We start from the raw sequence: 18991 nt of genomic DNA on the forward strand, positions 1-18991 counted from the left end.
CCGAGCCAAGCAGATCTCGGCTGCCTTCCTTGAAAAGTGGCAGGGCCCGGCCAGAGATGAGTATGTATACGGCACGCGTTGGCGATACTCCAATCCCAGAGTCACGGTGGGCAGACAGGTTGGCAGCAGTCTCAGAAACAACTGAGCACTTCGGGGAGCGAGATTTACTTTCAATTGCTCCTTTCTTTGGCTCCCCTGCCCCCTCCTCCCGTGCACCTTCCTGCCTACAATTTCCATGCCTACTATTTTGGGTACTTCTAATCCTTCCGAAGTAATTTTCATTTTCAAGAGGCCCTATTTTTTACGTCCTGAAAACAACCAGATTCTCTCGAATGGGTATACTAAGACATATGCTCCTTCCACACTCATATGACATGTTTTCATAACAGATTTTGCTGAAACTATCATCGGATCATCTGCTCGGAAGAATCTGGGTGGTCCCAATTAGAATTCTGCCCAGTAGAATACAAATACAATTGGGTATTTGCACTCGGTTTTGTTCAGAAGAAAGGAGGGGGGGAAACCCCCACTACTGATCACGTAACATGTCGTTGCAGAATTATCGAAGGCAATGTTTGTCATCATAAAAGGCACCTGCTTCAAATTCCGCCTCTACCTCCTTTGAGCTGCGGGAGTGTGAACGAGTTTGAAATTTGGTTCCATTTTCAGCAATATGCACACAATGTGACCTACCTCAGATAGGAACCCGTAACCTGTGACTTTGTGGAAAATGGGCACAGTCAGTAGTCCATACACAAAGGGTGTTTGTTATGATGATGACGACAACGACTCCTACCGCCTGAAATGCCATTTCTCACCTTTGTGCCGATCTTTCCTCGAGCTCCAGATGAGCTCGAGCCCTGACAACGTCCCTCTGCGAGTTTGAGTTTGTGCTTAGTCTAAAATAGCACTGGTGATTTGCGTGATCACATCGGATCGCTGCCCTCCTTTTTCTGTGTCTCTGTGATTAGAAGCTTGCTATCTCCAGGATCACTCACGCTCTCGCACTCTCTGCCTTCCAGTCAATTCAGTGTGCTGTTGTTGTGAGGTCCAGCAAGTCAGTTCCGACTGAGAGTGGCCCTGCATTCAACAGAAGGAAGCACTGCCTGGCCCTGTGCCGGCCTCACAAGCACTCTTACGTTTGAGCACAACGAGGCGGCCACGGTCTCCAACCATCCCGTGGAAGGTCTTCCTTTTTCGTCACTGAGTCGCTACGTTAACCAGCACGATGCCCTTCTCCGGGAGGAACTGGCCTCTCGTGACAACACGGCCAAAGTCCAAGAGATGAGGTGGCAGCATCCTTTGCTCTAGGGGCATGCTGGCTGTACCTGTTGCAAGACAGACGTGTTTGCTATTTTCAATATTCTTCAGCACCACAATGCAAAAGCATCGATTCTTCCTCAGTCATGTCTTCAGTGTTCAGCTTTCACATGTATACGAGGCAATTGAAAACGCCATGGGTTGGTTCAGGCACACCTCAATCCTCGAAGTAACCTTGCTATTCGACACTTTAAAGAGGTCTTGTGCCGCAGATGTACCCAACGCCATCCATCGTGTATTCTCTTGGCTGCTGTTTGATGAACATCGATAGGGGGTCCACCCAAAACAAAACCCCTGACAACGTCAATCTTTCCTCCCTTTACCAGGACGTTACTTACTTTTCCAGCTGTGAGGATTTGGGTTTTCTTGACAGACTTCCTTACAACTTATGTAAAGAAAATTTAAAACGCAGTGTATCGTCATCCCCTGAAATGTTGCTCATATGAATATGGGACTTGCTGTCCCTTAGGAATCATCTAGTACTTTCTCTAACTGCCTGCGCGTCTTCATTCTCCACAGTGGTTCCCTCATCAGTGACAGAAAGTTTTTAGCCACACTTGTTGTGACTTGGTTTCCTCCATGAGCAGAGTTCTGCTGTTGCACTTAACAGGTGTTGCTTCAAAAAGAAAGTATTTCTTCCAACCCCACTAGTCTGATTGCTGTACTACACAGCCCACCCAAGGTGACCAAAGGACATCAACAGTGAACAACACCACAAATGCCCCCAGGTTGTGCCCCAGCCGTTAAGATAATGTCGAGGCTTCTAATAATCTCAGTCTGTAAAGGCTATGGGAAGGACCCACACACACACACACACAAAGTGTTGCTATTGGGTGCTCGGGAGCCAATTCCAATGCATAGCAGTCCTGTCTCAGGCTGGGTTCTCTAGAAGAACAAAACCAGTAACGTGTGTGTGTGTGTGTGTGTGTGTGTGTGTGTGTGTGTGTGTGTAGAGAGAATGAGAGATTGATAAATTTCTCCAAAGAAAGGCTCATGCAATTGTGAGCGTGGGCAGCTTCCAGCCTAGGCAAGCACCAAGTCGGTGGGTCCGACGTTACGCTGAAGGCTCCTCTGCGCTCGCGACTGTGAGGGTGGAGGGTTGGCCGGAGGACCTGGGCTGGTGACTGCACAGGCACGTGGATCCAAGGTTGGCAGGACAGAGAACCACTGTCCGGCTTGAGGCCTGGAGCGGGGAATGACTCCGAGGCTGGCAGGGTGGCAGGCTGCTGATGGCTCTGGGGCCATTGGCTCACGTCCAAAGAACTAGAGCTCTCTAAGCCAGCTGCAGGAACCAGACCCAGCCAAAAGCAAAGCACCCTTCCACAGCATTCGTTTCTTGAGAGCCCACACCCAAGGAAGCACCCTTTCCATTGTCTCAGGGCTCTGACCTGAGTACGGGTGTTGTCTTCCATCCTAACCTACCCCCTTGTGGGGGCTCGCACTCAGGGACGGGGATCCCATTGTTAGGTCGGGTCATAGAGAATTGCCAGGAGATAAGGGAGGAGCCTTAGTGGTGTGGTGGCTACAGATTGCGCTGCTAACCACAAGGTCGGCAGTTCAAAACCATTGTGTCCCATGAAGAAAACTTGTAGAGGCTTTCTACTCCCGTAAAGAGTTACAATCTCAAAAACCCACAGGGGAAGTTCTACCCTGCCCTGTAGGGTCGCCATGGGTCAGAATCAATTAGATGGCATTAGGTGCGGGAAGGGGATTGGTTGGTTGTTTTAACTGCCCAAACACTGCCAGTCCTGTTGCAGTCACGTTGACTCAAAACCCTATCACAGACCCGATAAGACAGAGTGGAAGTGCCCCACGGGCTTTCCCTTAGCCTGCACACGGGTTTGATTTGCCCACCTTTGAATTAGCCACTGAGCCCTCAACGAGGCTACTACCATGGCTGTTTGTCTAGCTAGTTATAAAACGTATCAATTAGAGAGGGAACGAAAACTCAGGGCCTTCCCTTCTCCACTCAACAACCCTTGGAGCGGGGATATTCCTAGCACAATATCCCGACATGTCCAGGTGGAAAGCCCACAGCGCAGGAAGGAAGCTGTAGCGAGTGTCGTCCTCAAAGGTTTCATTTGTCAAGTCCCAGAAATTCAGCCAGGCCCAGAAATTAATTCCGTCACTTTCCATTGAAATGAACTCTGGGTGACCTGCCCATTTATGCTTCCAAAGGCTCGCTCCCAAATCCAGGCCTCCTCGCTGGCCGCAGACACACTGCCCGTGTGGAGTCGAGCCAGTGAGTTTTCATTTTGTGGAACAGGCGCCACTCAAGAAGCCCGAAAATAACAGTGCCGATAAGTAATGCTGCCATTCTGCATCTGTCCCGGGGTCCCATTAATTTCCTTAACTAGAGCTGAGCAGAACAAACAAGTAGGCTGGCCCCTTTCGGATCGTTCATTAATCGTTGTAAACCTGCTATTGTAATAGAAAAGCTGTTTGTAATATCAGTGCCATCTGCTCAGGCTCACTTTGAAGCTGATAAGGGATCCTGCGTGCGTTTCTTCTTCTTCGAAGTTCCCAGATCTTGCTTGAGAACCCGGGTTGCTCCTCTCAAGCCAGAGCAGCCCCGGGGAGAGAGTGGCTTGGAGTGCGTCCACCATCCAAATGGCCCGACCAGCTTTTCCTAAATGGCAGCGTTCACTCTCCCCAAAAGCTGCGGGGCCTTCCAGGCTCCCGTTGGTCAGAAGCCTGAAAAAGCAGATGGAAGTGCAGCCTGCAAGCCTCCAGCTCGCTCTGACACTCTGGGAACTGCCAAAGGAGCTCTAAGCTTGCCGGTCCAGGTCTGACTCCACGTCCCCTGCCGAGGAGAAGGAAACCGGCCCCAGAGCTTCCTTAGAGACCTGGCCCTCAGAACTGGACGGCACACCCACCTGCAGTCATCCAGCCAGTCCCTTGTGCACCACGCCCTGAGGGAAGTCTCCTTGGCCCAGACTCAGTTCTAAGCTCTGGGGATACGAAGATTAAAAAGCTGTTGCCAGTTTTATTCTATTCTAATATGTAGAAAGATCATGAAACTATAGAGTGCAAAAGGTATGGCAAAATGCGCATTCTCTAAAGGATTGCTATTCCCTCTCAGAGGGCACAGATTGATCCCAGCGGAGCAAAAAGTCTAAGATAGTGCAAGCATCTGTCTCCCTCAGAAGCTCAGCGATACCTGACCAAATCTGACTCCTCATCCTCCCATTCAAAACATCAAACCTCCTTATTGTTGAATTGGTTCTAGCTCATGGCGGCCCTATAGGATATAACAGAACTAGATTTCCTAGGCGGTCATCTTTACAGAGTAGCCCTGGTGGCACAGTGGTTTCTCAATGGGCTGCGATCTTTAAGGTCTGTAGTTCAAAACCCCCCAGCCACTTTTCAAGAGAAAGATAGGACTTTCTACTCCATAAAAGAGTGACAGCAAAAAAAAAAAAAAAGAGCTCCAGCCAATGATGATGGCTACAAATGTGCTTGACACAATGGATGGATGGATGGATTATGATGAGTTGTATGAGCCCCCAATAAAGTGATTTTTTTAAAAAGAGTTACAGCCTCAGAAACTCCCCGAGGCAGTTCCACCTTGTGCTTTAGGGTCACTCTGAGTGGACATTGGCTCAATGGCTGTGAGACTTTGCAGAAGCAAATCTGCCACTTCTTTCCGCTATGGAGACAGTAGTGGTTCAATCTCTAGACCGTTCTGTTTGCAGCCAAGAGTTTTACCACGGCACCACCAGGGCTCCCTTCTCTCATTGGGGGAACATAACCTTCTCCTCATAGCATAATAGGTAGCAAGGTCAGCAGTTCAAAAGCACCCGCCACTTTGAGGTAGAAAGATGAGGCTTTCTATTCCTGTAAACGGTTACACTCTGCTGCGAGACTCACAGAGGCAGTCCCACCCATTTCCTGTAGGATTACTCTGCGTGGGAACTGCCTCCATGGCAGGGGGTTGGCTTTGAGTTTAAGTTACTTCTTGGGAAGGACAAAGAGCAAGAGAAAAGATTCCGAACCACCAGGAGAACTCGCAGGAGCTGTGGGAAGGGGCTCATGGGAAAGGCTTCCAGCCCCAGCTGAGGAGCCAGAAAGAGAGATCTCTTTCTGAGCTAAGTTTACAAAAACAAGAGTTTAAAGAAACAGAAGAAAGACATTTGTTTACAGGGAGTAGCATGTGTAAAGGTGAGAGATGGAATCGGGAAGGCGAGAAGTGGGGGGCCAGAGGATGATGCCTTCACCTCTAAACACCCTCAATTCACACAAAGGAGTTGTTTGTTGAGTGCTTTTTTAAAAAAAAAGTATTAAACTAATGAAATGCTTCAAATAAGAGTACAAAATGATCCAATTTGCAACTTAAAATATTTAAGCTCGAGAGGTGTGGAATTAAAATTTGGCAGTACTCAAAAAAAGAGAGAGCCCTCAAGGAGATGGATTGACAGCGCTGCAGCGATGGGCCGACGCATCAGCACAATCGTGAGCAATGCGTAGGACTGGGCAGCGTTTTGTTCCCTTGTGGACAGGGTTGCTATGGGTCAGAATCAACTCAGTAACACCTAGCAACCACAGAGAAAATAGACAAGACTAGGGGAGACAAAGACAGGAGGCCAAGACAAAGGTTGAATGCACATTAAAAAACGACTCAGTGTGGTGCACTGGGCAGAGCCTGGGTGGGTGCCAGGAGCCGATGGCAGTGGAGGACCCTGAGAATCTTGCCTGGCAGGCGGGTAAGACTGTGTGCAGACAGCTGCCATCGCCATGGCCCATTACTCACGACATCCACGTTTGGTTCTCTAAGGAGTAGCAGATAGCCCCTTTGTTTTGAAAAACCGTTATTATAGAATGGTCAAGTGTATGTCAAAGTAGAGGGGATATCGTGGTATACACCATCATGCATCATCCAGCATCAACAGCTATTAACTTATCATCAGGATTGCCTGATCTGTATTCTACCCTGGTTACCTTACCACACCTGGGTGGTGTTGAAGAGATGACAGCCATTGTATCATTTCATCTGCTAAGTGCACTTAGGAACTTCCTAGAGAAGACTTTTAAAGCATGTAACTCAATAATTTCACCTTTTAAAATAATGATCATTACTATTACTATCACTGAAGATAGACACAGTGTTGACATTTCTCTCATTTCCAGTTATCTTAAGGAGCTTCCAAAAGTTCGTGGAAATTTTTCATTATCTTTTCATTCCATTATTCAATAAAATTTTTGAAGTGTGTGTGTGTGTGTGTGTGTGTGTGTGTGTGTCCCCTAAGAGTGTGTTTGTTTGAACAGCATATTGAATTAAAAAGCTCTTGTTCCCTTAAGGTCTCTGCAGTGCCCAAGCTACGGAATGCCCTGTTTCACAAAGCAGATCATGAGCATTGAGAGGCATGATTGTCTTCAAAGTCATTATTAGAAGGCATAATAAGAATAACTTCTTTATGGAATTCTTTATGCAGAAGGAGTCCTTGCGTGGTGCAGACAGGAAGCACACTTAGCTACTAAGCTAAAAGGCTGGAGGGTTGACTCCATCCAGAGGCACCTCACCAGTAAAGCCTGGCAATGACTTCCAAAGAAATCAGCCACGGGAAACCTTCGGAGCACCTTGAACGGTGGCCTACGTGTCCCATTCTCACTTGGGCTTTGGCAAACACCTGTCGAGGAAATCAGGAGCTTGCTTCCATTTCTGTCACTCTAAACAACTTTACTTCCACCGGTTCCTCCTCAGTATGGTACAGGGATGTCTCTTAGGGAAAATACTGACGACCCTGACCGAGAAAATGATGACGCCTGTGCTATCAAAAGCCTCTGACTACCCTAACATTTGCATCCAGGTACAGGCCGCCACCCGGACCCAAAACCCACTGCACAGAGTCGATTCCCACCCTGTGCAGGGCTTCCGAGGCCGTAGCTCTTGATGGGAGCGGACGGCTGCATCTCTCTCCCACAGACTGGCTGTTGGGTTTGGACCACTGAGCTTGCAGTGAGCAGTCCAGTGCTTACCTGTGAGCAACCCCAGTGGGACCACAGATGGCTAATGTTAAAGGTCCCTGTATGAGGCCTCCTGAAGCCTACAGTGCTGTACCTGTGCACTCAGTCTCAGGGATTATTCAGTCCTCTCTGACACAGGTGCAGAATCAACCCTAAAGTACACAGGAAGCTCACTCCAGTTGTCTAAGGAGTGAACTGACTAGGACCCAAGTCTCCCCCTTGTGCAGGTGAGTGGGACTATACTCGAACTCAGCTTCCGGGGAGCCCAGTGGTGGTTTCCATCTGGACAAAAGAATCTCAACCTCCTCAATCCCCAAGGTCTATGGGTGCTTGGCAACAAGCATTCCCAGACAATGCCCACAGAGAGCTGATCACATTATGAATGCCGGCTGCCCAGTGACAAGGCTGTGCTCATGCTTGCCTTGTATGGGAGAACAGTGACAGGGTCACAGTCCTTCCATGGGCATATGCACACAGCCGAATGACCAGCAGAATGCAGTGGCTGATCTTTATGCTAGAGCATACTTTATACTTTACTCACCAGAACCATTATCCATGGTTTTATCCTGAACATCACGGGCGGTGCAGACAGGAAACCACATATTGTTTATCTATCAAGAAGCCAGACTCACTGCCAGCCAGTCCGTTCTTACTCCTAATCTCCATATGTTTATGGCCAAGCCAACTCCAGAGAGCGATGATTTTTAATAGTATAGAATATTTTACACCATTGCCAGCTGCCCATTTCTGATACTTCTGGCAGTGGCGCCGAGCAGCCAATTCATCTCCAGACTGGTGACCCTCAGTGAGAGTCAGATCATCCAAGAGATACCGAAGGCTTGATCTGAAGGTTTCTCAGACGCCAACTCAAGTCTAATGTTAGTCACGGTGTTTACCGTCTAAGACGTGGACGTAAGCAGTGGCAATGTGTGCTGGGCTTTCTCTGGTTCCCAGTGCCTGGAGCTTATTAGGAGTAAAGTCTTCCAGAAGGAGGGACCCTAAGTACATTCCAGAACCGCCACTCTGTAAAGTAGGGGCTGGCAAGAGTGGACACACCACTTTCCACATTATTCTTGAGACCTTCCATTTTACATTCACAGTAATTCTTCGCTGCTCACAGATAATTGAATTGTCAACTCAAGTGTTTCTTCTCCTTATTTTAGGGCTTCCTGTCGCAAATGAACAGCTGCTCGTTGCAGAACTGTGCCTGTGTTAATGCTTCGCTGTGATGCAGTCTGACTGTCAAAGTTGACTGTTTTGTTAAAGTGGCTAGTGGACCATTTCATTGTATCCTTAGGTACCGAAATGAAATCGCTCCATAACCATTCACCGCTTCCAGTCCTAGGGAATAAAACAAGAAATGCTGAAGAACTTTATGCATCTTATAAGCAAACAAAACCCTTTTAGCTCTGAGGCTGCTTCCTATTCATAATCCTGATACAATCAACCCACCACCGGGTTGAAACCTCCCAGGAGAGCAGTCTTTGGGGCCCGTGCTGTAGGCAGAACACACCTACAAAACGTCTTCCCTCACTCTGATGTTCTATAACTGACGTTAGCTCATGACTATGTGGCAGCCTGGCTTACACTCCTGAGCCATAGCTGACCACAGCTCTTCATTTCAAGAGCAGAGAAAGAGATTTTCTTATTTAATACCCATTTGCTCATCATCAGGACTCACTGGTTAGGTGGAATGATGAGCAAGGAAGAAGCCCCACTTTACCAACTCTGTGATATCATTTGCTCTAACTCAGAGCAAAGTGAGCTCTTCGGTATTACAAGTTAGTTTACTGGTCTGCCGACAGATGAATGGATAAACAAGATGCGGTACTGAAGCGATGCACGATGGAATACTACTCAGCCGTGAACAGGCACTAAGCATTGATAGGTGCCGCAACCTGGATGCACCTGGAAGCCATTGAGTGAAATAAGTCAGCCATTAAAGGGCATATACTGTCCGATCTCACTTATGTGAGACAGGCAAATGTATAGAAGCTAAAGCTAATTCATGATTATGGGAGGACAAAGGGAGTTGGGGGAGAGGAAGGGACTGTTTGTGGGGCACTGGTTTCATGAATGGAATAGTGACATGGTTGTCCAACCTGAAGATCTTAATCCTTATGCATGTAAAAATTGTTGAATTGGTGAATGTTTCCTTATGTAGATGCCACACACACACACAGCTTGTAAAACCCAGAACAGAAATTGTGTAACCAGTCGCTTCATTGTCATTGAGCAACTCTTTCTTCTGACCTGCTTAGCCATGTCTTCATTCAGTTACTTTTTGTTCACCTACCGTGCCCTTGGTAAGCGCAATGCTAGGTACAGGAACATGGTCTAAAGGGCCCACCGCACCAGTTGGAGGGGTCACTTACAGACTCACAGCATATATCCGTTTCACTGGCCCTGCTCTGCTGCTGACTGCCTCTCTGTATTAGAATGTGATATCCCATTAAGGAAACGTTACTTCCCCCCCAATAATTGTTTTCTGAGGCAATACTTTGATGATGCCCTTTTGAATTGCCTGTTTGATGTATGAATGTGTGTCTTCTTGCTTTGCCTTTTTTTCTCTCTCAAAGAAACCAATGATGACTCCTTGGCATTTATTGCAGATGAGCAAGAAAGTTCCGGCGCGATTATTTACACCGTGGAGCTTAAGCGCTATGGGGGCCCCCTGGGCATCACAATTTCAGGAACTGAAGAGCCATTTGATCCCATAATCATTTCAAGCCTCACCAAAGGGGGATTAGCTGAAAGGTAAAATGTGAAGGAACTGTTGCAATGACCTGTGTCTATGCCCATCTCCCTGCCTCGCAGCCCTGGGAAACAGTGCTGTCCTCTCCTGCCTGGTTGTCAGTTGACTTTCTCAAATCTGCGCAAAAGATTGATTTGAGAACCCGAAAACTCTCAGGCAGACAGAACTTTGACCTGACTCCAAGGGCACGTCTTCAGGCAGTCAAAAGATGTCACAAGCAGAGACTTGGTAGTACTCTCCAGAAATGTATAAGCTGACCACAGCAACTGGAGATAGATTTATATGGTGTCCATTTGGAGTGGGGGAAACTAAAGTTCAGGGAGGTTAAAAGGCTTGTCTGATTCAATTCAGCAAACATTTAGGGACCCTCTGTTACCTGACAGTACTGCGCTTGCGCTTGGCTACTGTGTTTTCAGGAATGAGGATGACACAAGCTTTGTCTTCAAAGGTTTCAGGAAACAAAGTGTTAATGATCCATCTGAATGGAGTTTTATAATTTGGAATGTTCATTCGGCCGTTGGGCCATGATGGACCACCCTCCACCATTGCTAGGTTGTCCTTCAACTACTTAGCATGATACATCCTTCATGTGGACTTGGGAACAAAAAGGATTGCAAACAGAGACCTAGAATCACAGGATTGTGGAATGGAAGGTTTCTTAGAAAACAGCATGTAGTCTAACATCTATCTGCCAGATCAAAAGACCAGGGCCATGCAAAGGGTTACCCTGTGGCGTTTTAATATTTACTATGAGCAGAAGGACCTATGGTGGGGAGTTCTTCAGGCTTCAACCTCAATTCCAGCGCTAGCCTAGGTATCTTTATTAGACCACAAGGAAGAGATGCCTATTGATCGGACTCCACAACGTACACAATTAAAGTAACTTCATAAAATTGAGATTCTCTAGAAAGGAATGAAAAGATCGTCTCTCTTCATCTTCCCCAGAAAACATCAAAGTTTGAGAGAGGACGCATTGGTGGGCTTGTTAAGCAGCAGCTCATAGCCTGTGTGCCTCTGTGTCACCGCTGATGTCCCAGTGGCTGCTGCCCAGCACAGCTGCCCCTGAAGCAATCTGTGGTCAGCACGGGGCGTCAGGAGCAGGGCTTTAAGCTCATTCCTCTGCCCATTGTACCAACTCTGCAGCCTTCAACCCAACTGTAACTAGCTGGGGTTTTCTTACCCCTGAGCTTTTCTGCAATGATTCTGCTCCTTCCCCATCTGGAGCCGCCAAAGATAAATGTGGTGAACATCTAAACTCAGGGGAGAAAAACTCACTGCCATCAAGTCAATTCCGACTTGACACCCCTACAGGACAGAGGGGAACTCCACCCATTGGGTTCCCCAGATGGTCATGTTACCGGAACAAAAAGCCTCCTATTCTGCCCAAGAGCAGCTAGTAGATTGGAATTACTGACCTTGAAGTTAGCAGCCTAACCTCTTAGCCACTAGATCACCAGGGCTCAGAACTATTTGCCAACCTTCTAGTTCAGAATAGGCATGAGAGGTGGAATGGAAAGCAAAGAGAAATGCCCAGCCCATCAATAAATTATTTTTCTTTTTTCATGTTCCAAGCCATGCACCGACTATTTTCCTATTTAATCTTCCTGGCCGCCCTTTGAGACGGTTAACCCCACTGATAGGAAACTGACATTCAGAGGTTGAACAAAGCTGGATTCCAGGTGCCCAGGCCACACGTAACACTAAGTAACTCCTGATTCCAGCCTCTCTCCAGTCTTGGATTCATCTGCCCCCACCTGTCTGAACTGAAGGTTTAAATCAGTCAGAAGACACCCCACCCCCTCCCCCAGGCTTAGCGTGCTATGCGTGACTCCTGCCCTGTGGTTCTTGGCGGGGCTTCTCAGCCGACTCCGCTCTTCTGGAGTTTAAAAGGCACACAAGTCCATTTTAAAACGGTTTTTCTCATTTTATTTGAAACGAAACTGTAACCCATGACAGACGCAGTGATAACATTGCTCCGAAGGGAGCCGGCAGTGACCCCAAGGGGGCCCTCTTGGAGTGTTTAGGATTGTGACTGTGTAAAGTGTGCCAGGGGATTCCTGTTCGGGAGCGTGCAGCGTCGTTAATGTTTCCTGTCCTCTGTTTGCAGAACTGGCGCGATCCACATAGGAGACCGAATCCTCGCCATTAACAGCAGCAGCTTGAAAGGGAAGCCTCTGAGTGAAGCGATCCACTTGTTACAGATGGCGGGGGAAACCGTCACCTTGAAAATCAAGAAACAGACAGATCAAGGTTGGGGGGGCAGGGGGGTGGGGGCATTGGGGAGGGAGAGGACTTCCGTAGCGTTGCTGGCAGACTGGCTCTGACTCTTAACCCCTTTCCTGTCTTTAAAGCCCAGTCAGCGTCAAGCCCCAAGAAGTTCCCCATCGCCAGCCATCTGAGCGACCTGGGGGATGCGGAGGACGACTCCTGCCCCGCTCAGAAACCCGGCAAACTCTGCGACACGTACTCCTCCTCCGCAGTGCCCAGTGTGGACAGTGCCGTCGACTCCTGGGACGGCTCCGGACTGGACGCCAGCTACGGGAGCCAAGGTACGCCCCCGCCTCGGGAGTGGGAGACGGAGGATTTGCCCTGGATGCAGCCCATGCTCCTCCGAGGTCCACCCTCTGCCCCGAGGAGGCGGCCGCCTCTACTTATTTAACTGTGTCGACAGCAGAGCACTCCATTAAATGTACCAAATTCTCTTACTCACTCAGCCGGCTTTGCGTTTCCTTCTTAACGTTGAAGTAGGAGCCCTCAGGGCAGCGGTTCTCAACCTGCGGGTCACGACTCTTTTGGGGGTCGAACGACCCTTTCACGGGGGTAAACTGAGACCATCGGAAAACATAAATAGTTCACAATCTATAATTACAGAGAGTTGGGTGATGAATCACTATGCTTTAATTATGTTCAATTTGTAGCAATGAAAATAGATCCAGCATGTCAGATAGTTACATGATGATTCATAACAGTAACAAAATTACAGTTTTGAAGTAGGAATGAAAATAATTGTATGGTTGGGGCTCACCACCACATGAGGAACTGTTATCAAGGGGTCGCCATGCATTAGGAGAGTTGAGAACCACTGCCTCTGGGCATAAAGCAGCCCTCGAGGTTTGCACTGGAAAATGGACAGCTGCTTCTTTGGGGGAAAGATGGGCCTTTTTACTCCTCTAAGAGTTACAGTCTCAGAAACCCACGGAGGCAACTCTATCCTGCCCTATAGGGTCACTATGAGTCAGAATGGGCTCGAAGGCAGTGAATTCTGATTTTGGAATGTTGCCATGTGAACATTTATCAAACATAAACAGGCCCCTGTAAGAACCACTGGTGGCCAAATGTTCAGTACATCGCTTGTCCTCCAGCCCTAGGACCATATGAGGCCAACCATACAGTCTAGTGCTTTCCTGAGCAGGGTCCCCATTGCTTTCTCTTCTGAAGAGCCCTGGTAGTGTAGAAGTTACCATTGGGCTGCTAGCTACAAGGTCAACAGTATGAATCCAGCAGCTGCTCCTCGGGAGAAAGGCAGGGTTTTCTCCTCCCATAAAGAGTTACAGCCTGGAAAACGCACAGGGCAGTTCAGCCCCCGTCCTACAGGGTCACCCTGAGTCGGCATCGGCTGCATGATTGTGAGTTTGGCTTTTGAGTCTTGACAAAGACAGATTGGGGAGTGCTGAAGACAGGCATGCACAAAAGATTGGCTGATGATTTGTGACCTGATGTATTGCTGCCCCTTCCTGATTTTAAATCGAAATGTGTAGGGTTTTCCCCAGGTCATCATCATTAAAGAGTTGTAATCATAATTTAGCATAGAGAGTCGATTGTTCTTCACAGACACATCTTCATATGAAGAGCATAAAGCCAACCTCCATTAAAGCTCTCCCTTCCTTCCCAGGATGTAAACTTGTGAGAACGTCCAACTGTGTGCGCTTGAGAAATGCCGCCAGGTCGTAGACTTCCAAATGTTAAAGCAGCAAATCTTGGGTATATTTGACCACCATTAAAAGATACAGTGTTGACAGAGCCCAGTGCAAACACCAAAAGCTTTGAAAATACAAACTTTCTTTCCCAGAATTATTCAGCATAAAAAAAGAAATGTGCCAAAGAGTTTCACAATTTCTTTGTACTTCTTCTCCTCCAAGTTTGACTCCATAATGCCTTGTCTGAGTTTAAGAGGGAATACCCCCAAAATGGAATTCCCCCCAAAAGCTATGTATGTAAATTCTTTTACAAAACAACCTTATCACCTTCAAATGACTCTCCATTACACTTGAAACATTTGTCAAATCTGCAATTCCATTCATGGAAACGTTTTTCAAACTCATCTGTTTGGATGAATGACCGCACCTCCTGCGTTTTTTTTCTTCACCTCTTTTACGCCTTCAAATCGCTGTCCTTTCATGTTCCTCTTCATTCTGAGAAACAAAAAGAAGCCGCACAGAGTGAGGTCAGGTGAGTGAGGTGTGTGGAGCAAGAGAGGCATGCTGTTTTTTGCCAAAAACTGGCGCACTGAGATGGCTGCATGAGCAGGTACATTGTTGTGGTGGAAAAACCAGTCCCCCATCTGCCACAAATCAGACTTTTTTTAAATCACACACTGTTAAACAATCTTTTCAGAACCTCTAAATAGAAAGTTTGATTAACAGTTAGACCTGATGGAACGAACTCCAAATGCACTACGAGTGGACATGTTCATCCATTCGGGAAGTTGATGGAAGTCCAGAACAAAGTTTTTCATCAATCAACAATTTACCTTTTTTTTAAATGAGAAAACCACTCAGACGCTTGGGTTTTTCCTTAGTGCTGTCCTTGTAAGCTGTGTTCAACATCACAACTGTTTCTGTGAATTTTTCCTGAGCAAGAAACAAAATTTCACAGCTGCATGCTACTCTCCTAAATCAACCAGCATAAAAAATTAGGTTCAAATGAAATTACTTTTATGAAAAAATTCACTGTGACCAATGAGAACCTTCCCAGGTGATGCCACTGGGTACACTAACTCAGAGTGAGTTGCTCGATGCTCGCCTAGCAGGAAAAATGTGTACTACTTTTACTGTTCTCAAAGCAATGCACTTCCGGCTTTGAGGTGGGGGTGTACCCTGGGGGTACCCCCTCATCATTCCCACTCCCCAGAAACCTTTTGTGCTATGAGTTTTGTCAAATCAGATTCCCACTCCCTAGAAACATTTTGCTTAAGAATAAAACACAGAAGTAAACAGTGTGGAGCATGCATGTTTCGGCATGCGAATTGCTTTTAGGAGACTTGTGTCAGTTAGCACCCTTCCGTGTCCTGGCTTCCTCTCTCGGTCTGCCTTTGTCTTCAGCACTCTCTGCTAGGTCTCTGGGAGAGTGCGGGAAACCTGAAAGGCGGTGATCCTTCAGAGGCACCAAGGTGGGACTTGCTAGATGTTATACTGGGTCTGGTAGAGAAAATATTTTAACCATCTAAAATGATTTGTCTCCTTAAGTTATCTGGAGTTTAATTTTTCTAAGTCATAAATACCTTGTGATAACTTGACTATGCCTGCAAATGACTCACCCTCTCTTTGTCTGGAAGTTGATGGTCCACCAGAGGACATTCAGGATAAAGGGTACCACAAATCAAATCTTATCAGAATGGCTAGCCTCTCAGAAGTTATTGAAATTCTGTCTCTTTATAAAATGAATTGATGGTTACTTGAAACGTGGAGGCTTGTTGTTACACAGAGTTTTTGGTACTGTTGCTGTTTTAATTCTTTACTGTGCTTGGGTGAAGGTTTACAGAGCGGATCTGTTTTCCTTTCAACCGTTCACTCGCATTTTGTTTCATGTCATGGATTGCAGCCCCACAATGTAACTTCACTTGTCACAGTGGTTCTCAGCCTTCCTTATGCCGTGACCCTTTAGTACAGTTCCTCATGTTGTGGTGACATCAAATTATTTTCGTTGCTATTTCATAACTGCAATTTTGCTACTGTTATGAATCGGGCAACCCCTGGGAAAGGGTCATTCGACCCCCAAAGGTGTTGCGACCCACAGGTTGAGAACTGCTGACTTACTACATTTCCTCTCTGTTTCCTGTTTCCATACCTCCTCCTTTCCTCAAACTTCTGAACTCTGTCCTTGGGTCAAAGCTGCCCTTTTAATCTCAAAGGTTGATTATCCTAATGTGTGTATGCCTCCCTGCTGTTGATTTTTTCCCTTATAGACCTGTCTATTGCTTGGCTGAAAATTGAGCCTTGGGAGTGAGTGTATTTCCAGACCTGGAGGGTGACAAAGGGCCAGAGTTCCATCAGTCTCTCTACAACAAGTAAACCGGGTTTTACTTGGGGGTTTTGTTTGTTTTTAATGATATTTGCATTTTATTCGACTTGTCCCTCCCCCTCTCTTCAAGATTTTCTAATGGGATCTCCTTGAGGGAAGCTGGTAGTCGTAGCTGGGCACCACCAGTTCTTCTAGTGTCGGAGCTGTGGAAACTGATGTTTATGTGAACGAGTACGCAGATGGACTAATTACATAAGAGTATCTTGTTTCATTGTTTGTTTTTGCTTTGCTATGTGTTGATTTTTTTGTGATGTGTAAGACCTTAGCCTACTCAATGCCTTCATACCATAAGATCCGGGCCACTATTAGCATATTAAATATAGGAACTTTCCCCTCATTGGTAAAATAATAAAGACCCTTTTCTTTTTATGGAGTATTTTTGAAAATGTTGGCACTTACAAATGAGAAATCTTTAAGAGGTTGAAGAGAAGTCAGTAGAGATAATCGGACACACAATGTGAATAGAAGAGAAGTAATATCATTTATTTGTAAAACATTTCAGAGTTTACCCAGAACGTTCACGAAGGGAATCTCAAATAATCTCATAACCAATATGAAAGTCAAAGGGCCAGTGTTAATCACAGAATCTTGACAATGGAAGGGGCTTTTTTTTAAAATCATTTTATTAGGGGCTCATACAACTCTTATCACAATCCATACATACATCAAGTGTGTAAAGCACATTTGTACATTCATTGCCCTCATCATTCTCAAAACATTTCCTCTCCACTTAAGCCCCCGGCATTAGGTCCTCATTTTTCCCCTCCCTTCCCCCTCCCCCCTCCCTCATGAGCCCTTGATAATTTATAAATTGTTATTTTGTCATATCTTGTCCTGTCCGACGTCTCCCTTCACCCACTTTTCTCTTGTCCGTCCCCCAGGGAGGAGGTCACATATAGTTCCTTGTAATCGGTTCCCTCTTTCCTACCCACTCTCCCTCTACCCTCCCAGTATCGCCACTCACACCACTGGTCCTGAAGGGATCATCCATCCATACAGTTCCTGTCTGTACCAGTGTACCTCCTCTGGTCTAGCCAGACTTGCAAGATAAAATTCCTGTCATGATAGTGGGAGCGGGGAGGAAACATTTAGGAACTAGAGGAAAGTTGTATTTTTCATCGTTGCTACATCGCATCCTGACTGGCCCATCTCCTCCCCGAGACCCCTCTGCAAGGGGATCTTCAGTGGCCTACTCATGGGCTTTGGGTCTCCACTCTGCCCTCCCCCCATCATTCACTATGGTAAGATTTTTTGTTCTGATGATGCCTGATACCTGATCCCTCGATGGAAGGGCCTTTAATAGCCACCCAGGCTGACGTCCAGTGTGGCAGTTGCTGCCCTTCCCAGCCTCACTGCAAGCCGTCTGGCGGTGTGGACCTGAGGGCCTGCAACGACAAGCCCTCCCAGCTGCTGAGGCAGCTCCCCCGTCTCTGAGTAGCGCTGAGAGCTAGAAGCACTCACTTGTATCGAGCTGAAATCTGTCAGCCTGTAACTTCTGCCTGTTAGTCCTACTTCTCCCCTCAAGGTCACTCAGAACTCAACTACTGCCTCTTCCACTTGACAGCCCTTCAGATCCTTGAGGACAGCTAGCATGTCTCTTTGGAGTCTTTTCTCCTCCAAGCAAAATAGCCCCAGTTTCTTTCACTGCCACTCACAATAGTGTACTTTTGAATATCTTTAGCTTCCTGGTGCCTCTCCTGTGAAACGTGCAAGTTTAAACATACCTATTAAAATACAGTGCCCAAGACAAAAGGTATACAACAGGCTGACAGCCCAGAGCAAAGCAGGCCTCTCGCCTTCCCCACTGAAGATAGTAGCGCCCATCAATGGAGACCACCTTCAGGAGAATTGGGGTCATGGTATCCTATCTGTCACTCAGTTTGACCTAACTATTTACCAAGATCTCATGGACTTTTTTTCTTCTTCTTTTAACTTGTGACACTGTGTTAAACGAGCTCTCTTCTGTCTCTTCTTGGGAAGTTGACTGTTTCAGAACAAGGCATAGGACACACATTTTTATTTCCTAGAAACTGCCATTTTGTTAGCTGTAGCTTGTCTCTCTTGTCTAGCTTCCCAGCATCTTGGGGATCTCTGTCATATTCCAAAAAGACCTTGTACATCTGCTCTGTTCTGTTTAAATCTCAAATAGTTGTCACTTGCCCCACGACCAACGGGATGCTGCCAGCCCTCACAATGCACATCTCTCTCCCTGGATAGGGAGTCGACCTCTTTGCTGCCACGTCCTTCTCAGCTTCTTTGCCAACATGTCCAACGGCCCCCATCCTTCAGTCAGCAAATATGGGGTGTCTGGAACAATGTAAGACCAGTCCATGATGAGTATTCTTGGGCTGACAAAAGAGAACCGCAACACACCATCTCTGTTCTCATGTAAGATATTACCTAGCAAGTAAACAAACAACTAAGTACAAATGGAGCAAGAAAAGATAGTGAACAAAGAAGGGGAAAAAACCCTTCGTGGGAATGACACTCTATCATATACCTCTTAGAAGTTAGATTCTCCTCCTTTCTGCCTCCGGGTTGGCCTTACCAATCCTCTTTCTCTGAACTCCCATACCCATGCCCTCAAACCTTATCAAAATCATATGCTTTTGACTCTGTGTGTGTTATTTATTGTTTTCTTCTAGCTCTGAG

The 18991-nt window shown here is 46.8% G+C and overlaps 1 protein-coding gene across 1 annotated transcript in view; it reads left to right on the plus strand.

Annotated features, from left to right (window-relative positions):
* The window catches only part of GRIP1 (glutamate receptor interacting protein 1), a 232348-nt gene that overhangs the window by 168598 nt on the left and 44759 nt on the right, over positions 1 to 18991 (plus strand). The window contains exons 16-18 of the mRNA XM_045288907.1: positions 9897 to 10041; positions 12147 to 12289; positions 12391 to 12588. Coding sequence (XP_045144842.1) covers positions 9897 to 10041; positions 12147 to 12289; positions 12391 to 12588 — 486 coding nt within the window. The remainder of the gene's footprint in view (positions 1 to 9896; positions 10042 to 12146; positions 12290 to 12390; positions 12589 to 18991) is intronic.

This window comes from Echinops telfairi, unplaced genomic scaffold, assembly GCF_000313985.2.
Source record: "Echinops telfairi isolate 266 unplaced genomic scaffold, ASM31398v2 ScPeMD7_2;HRSCAF=8, whole genome shotgun sequence".
Lineage (NCBI taxonomy): Eukaryota > Metazoa > Chordata > Mammalia > Afrosoricida > Tenrecidae > Echinops > Echinops telfairi.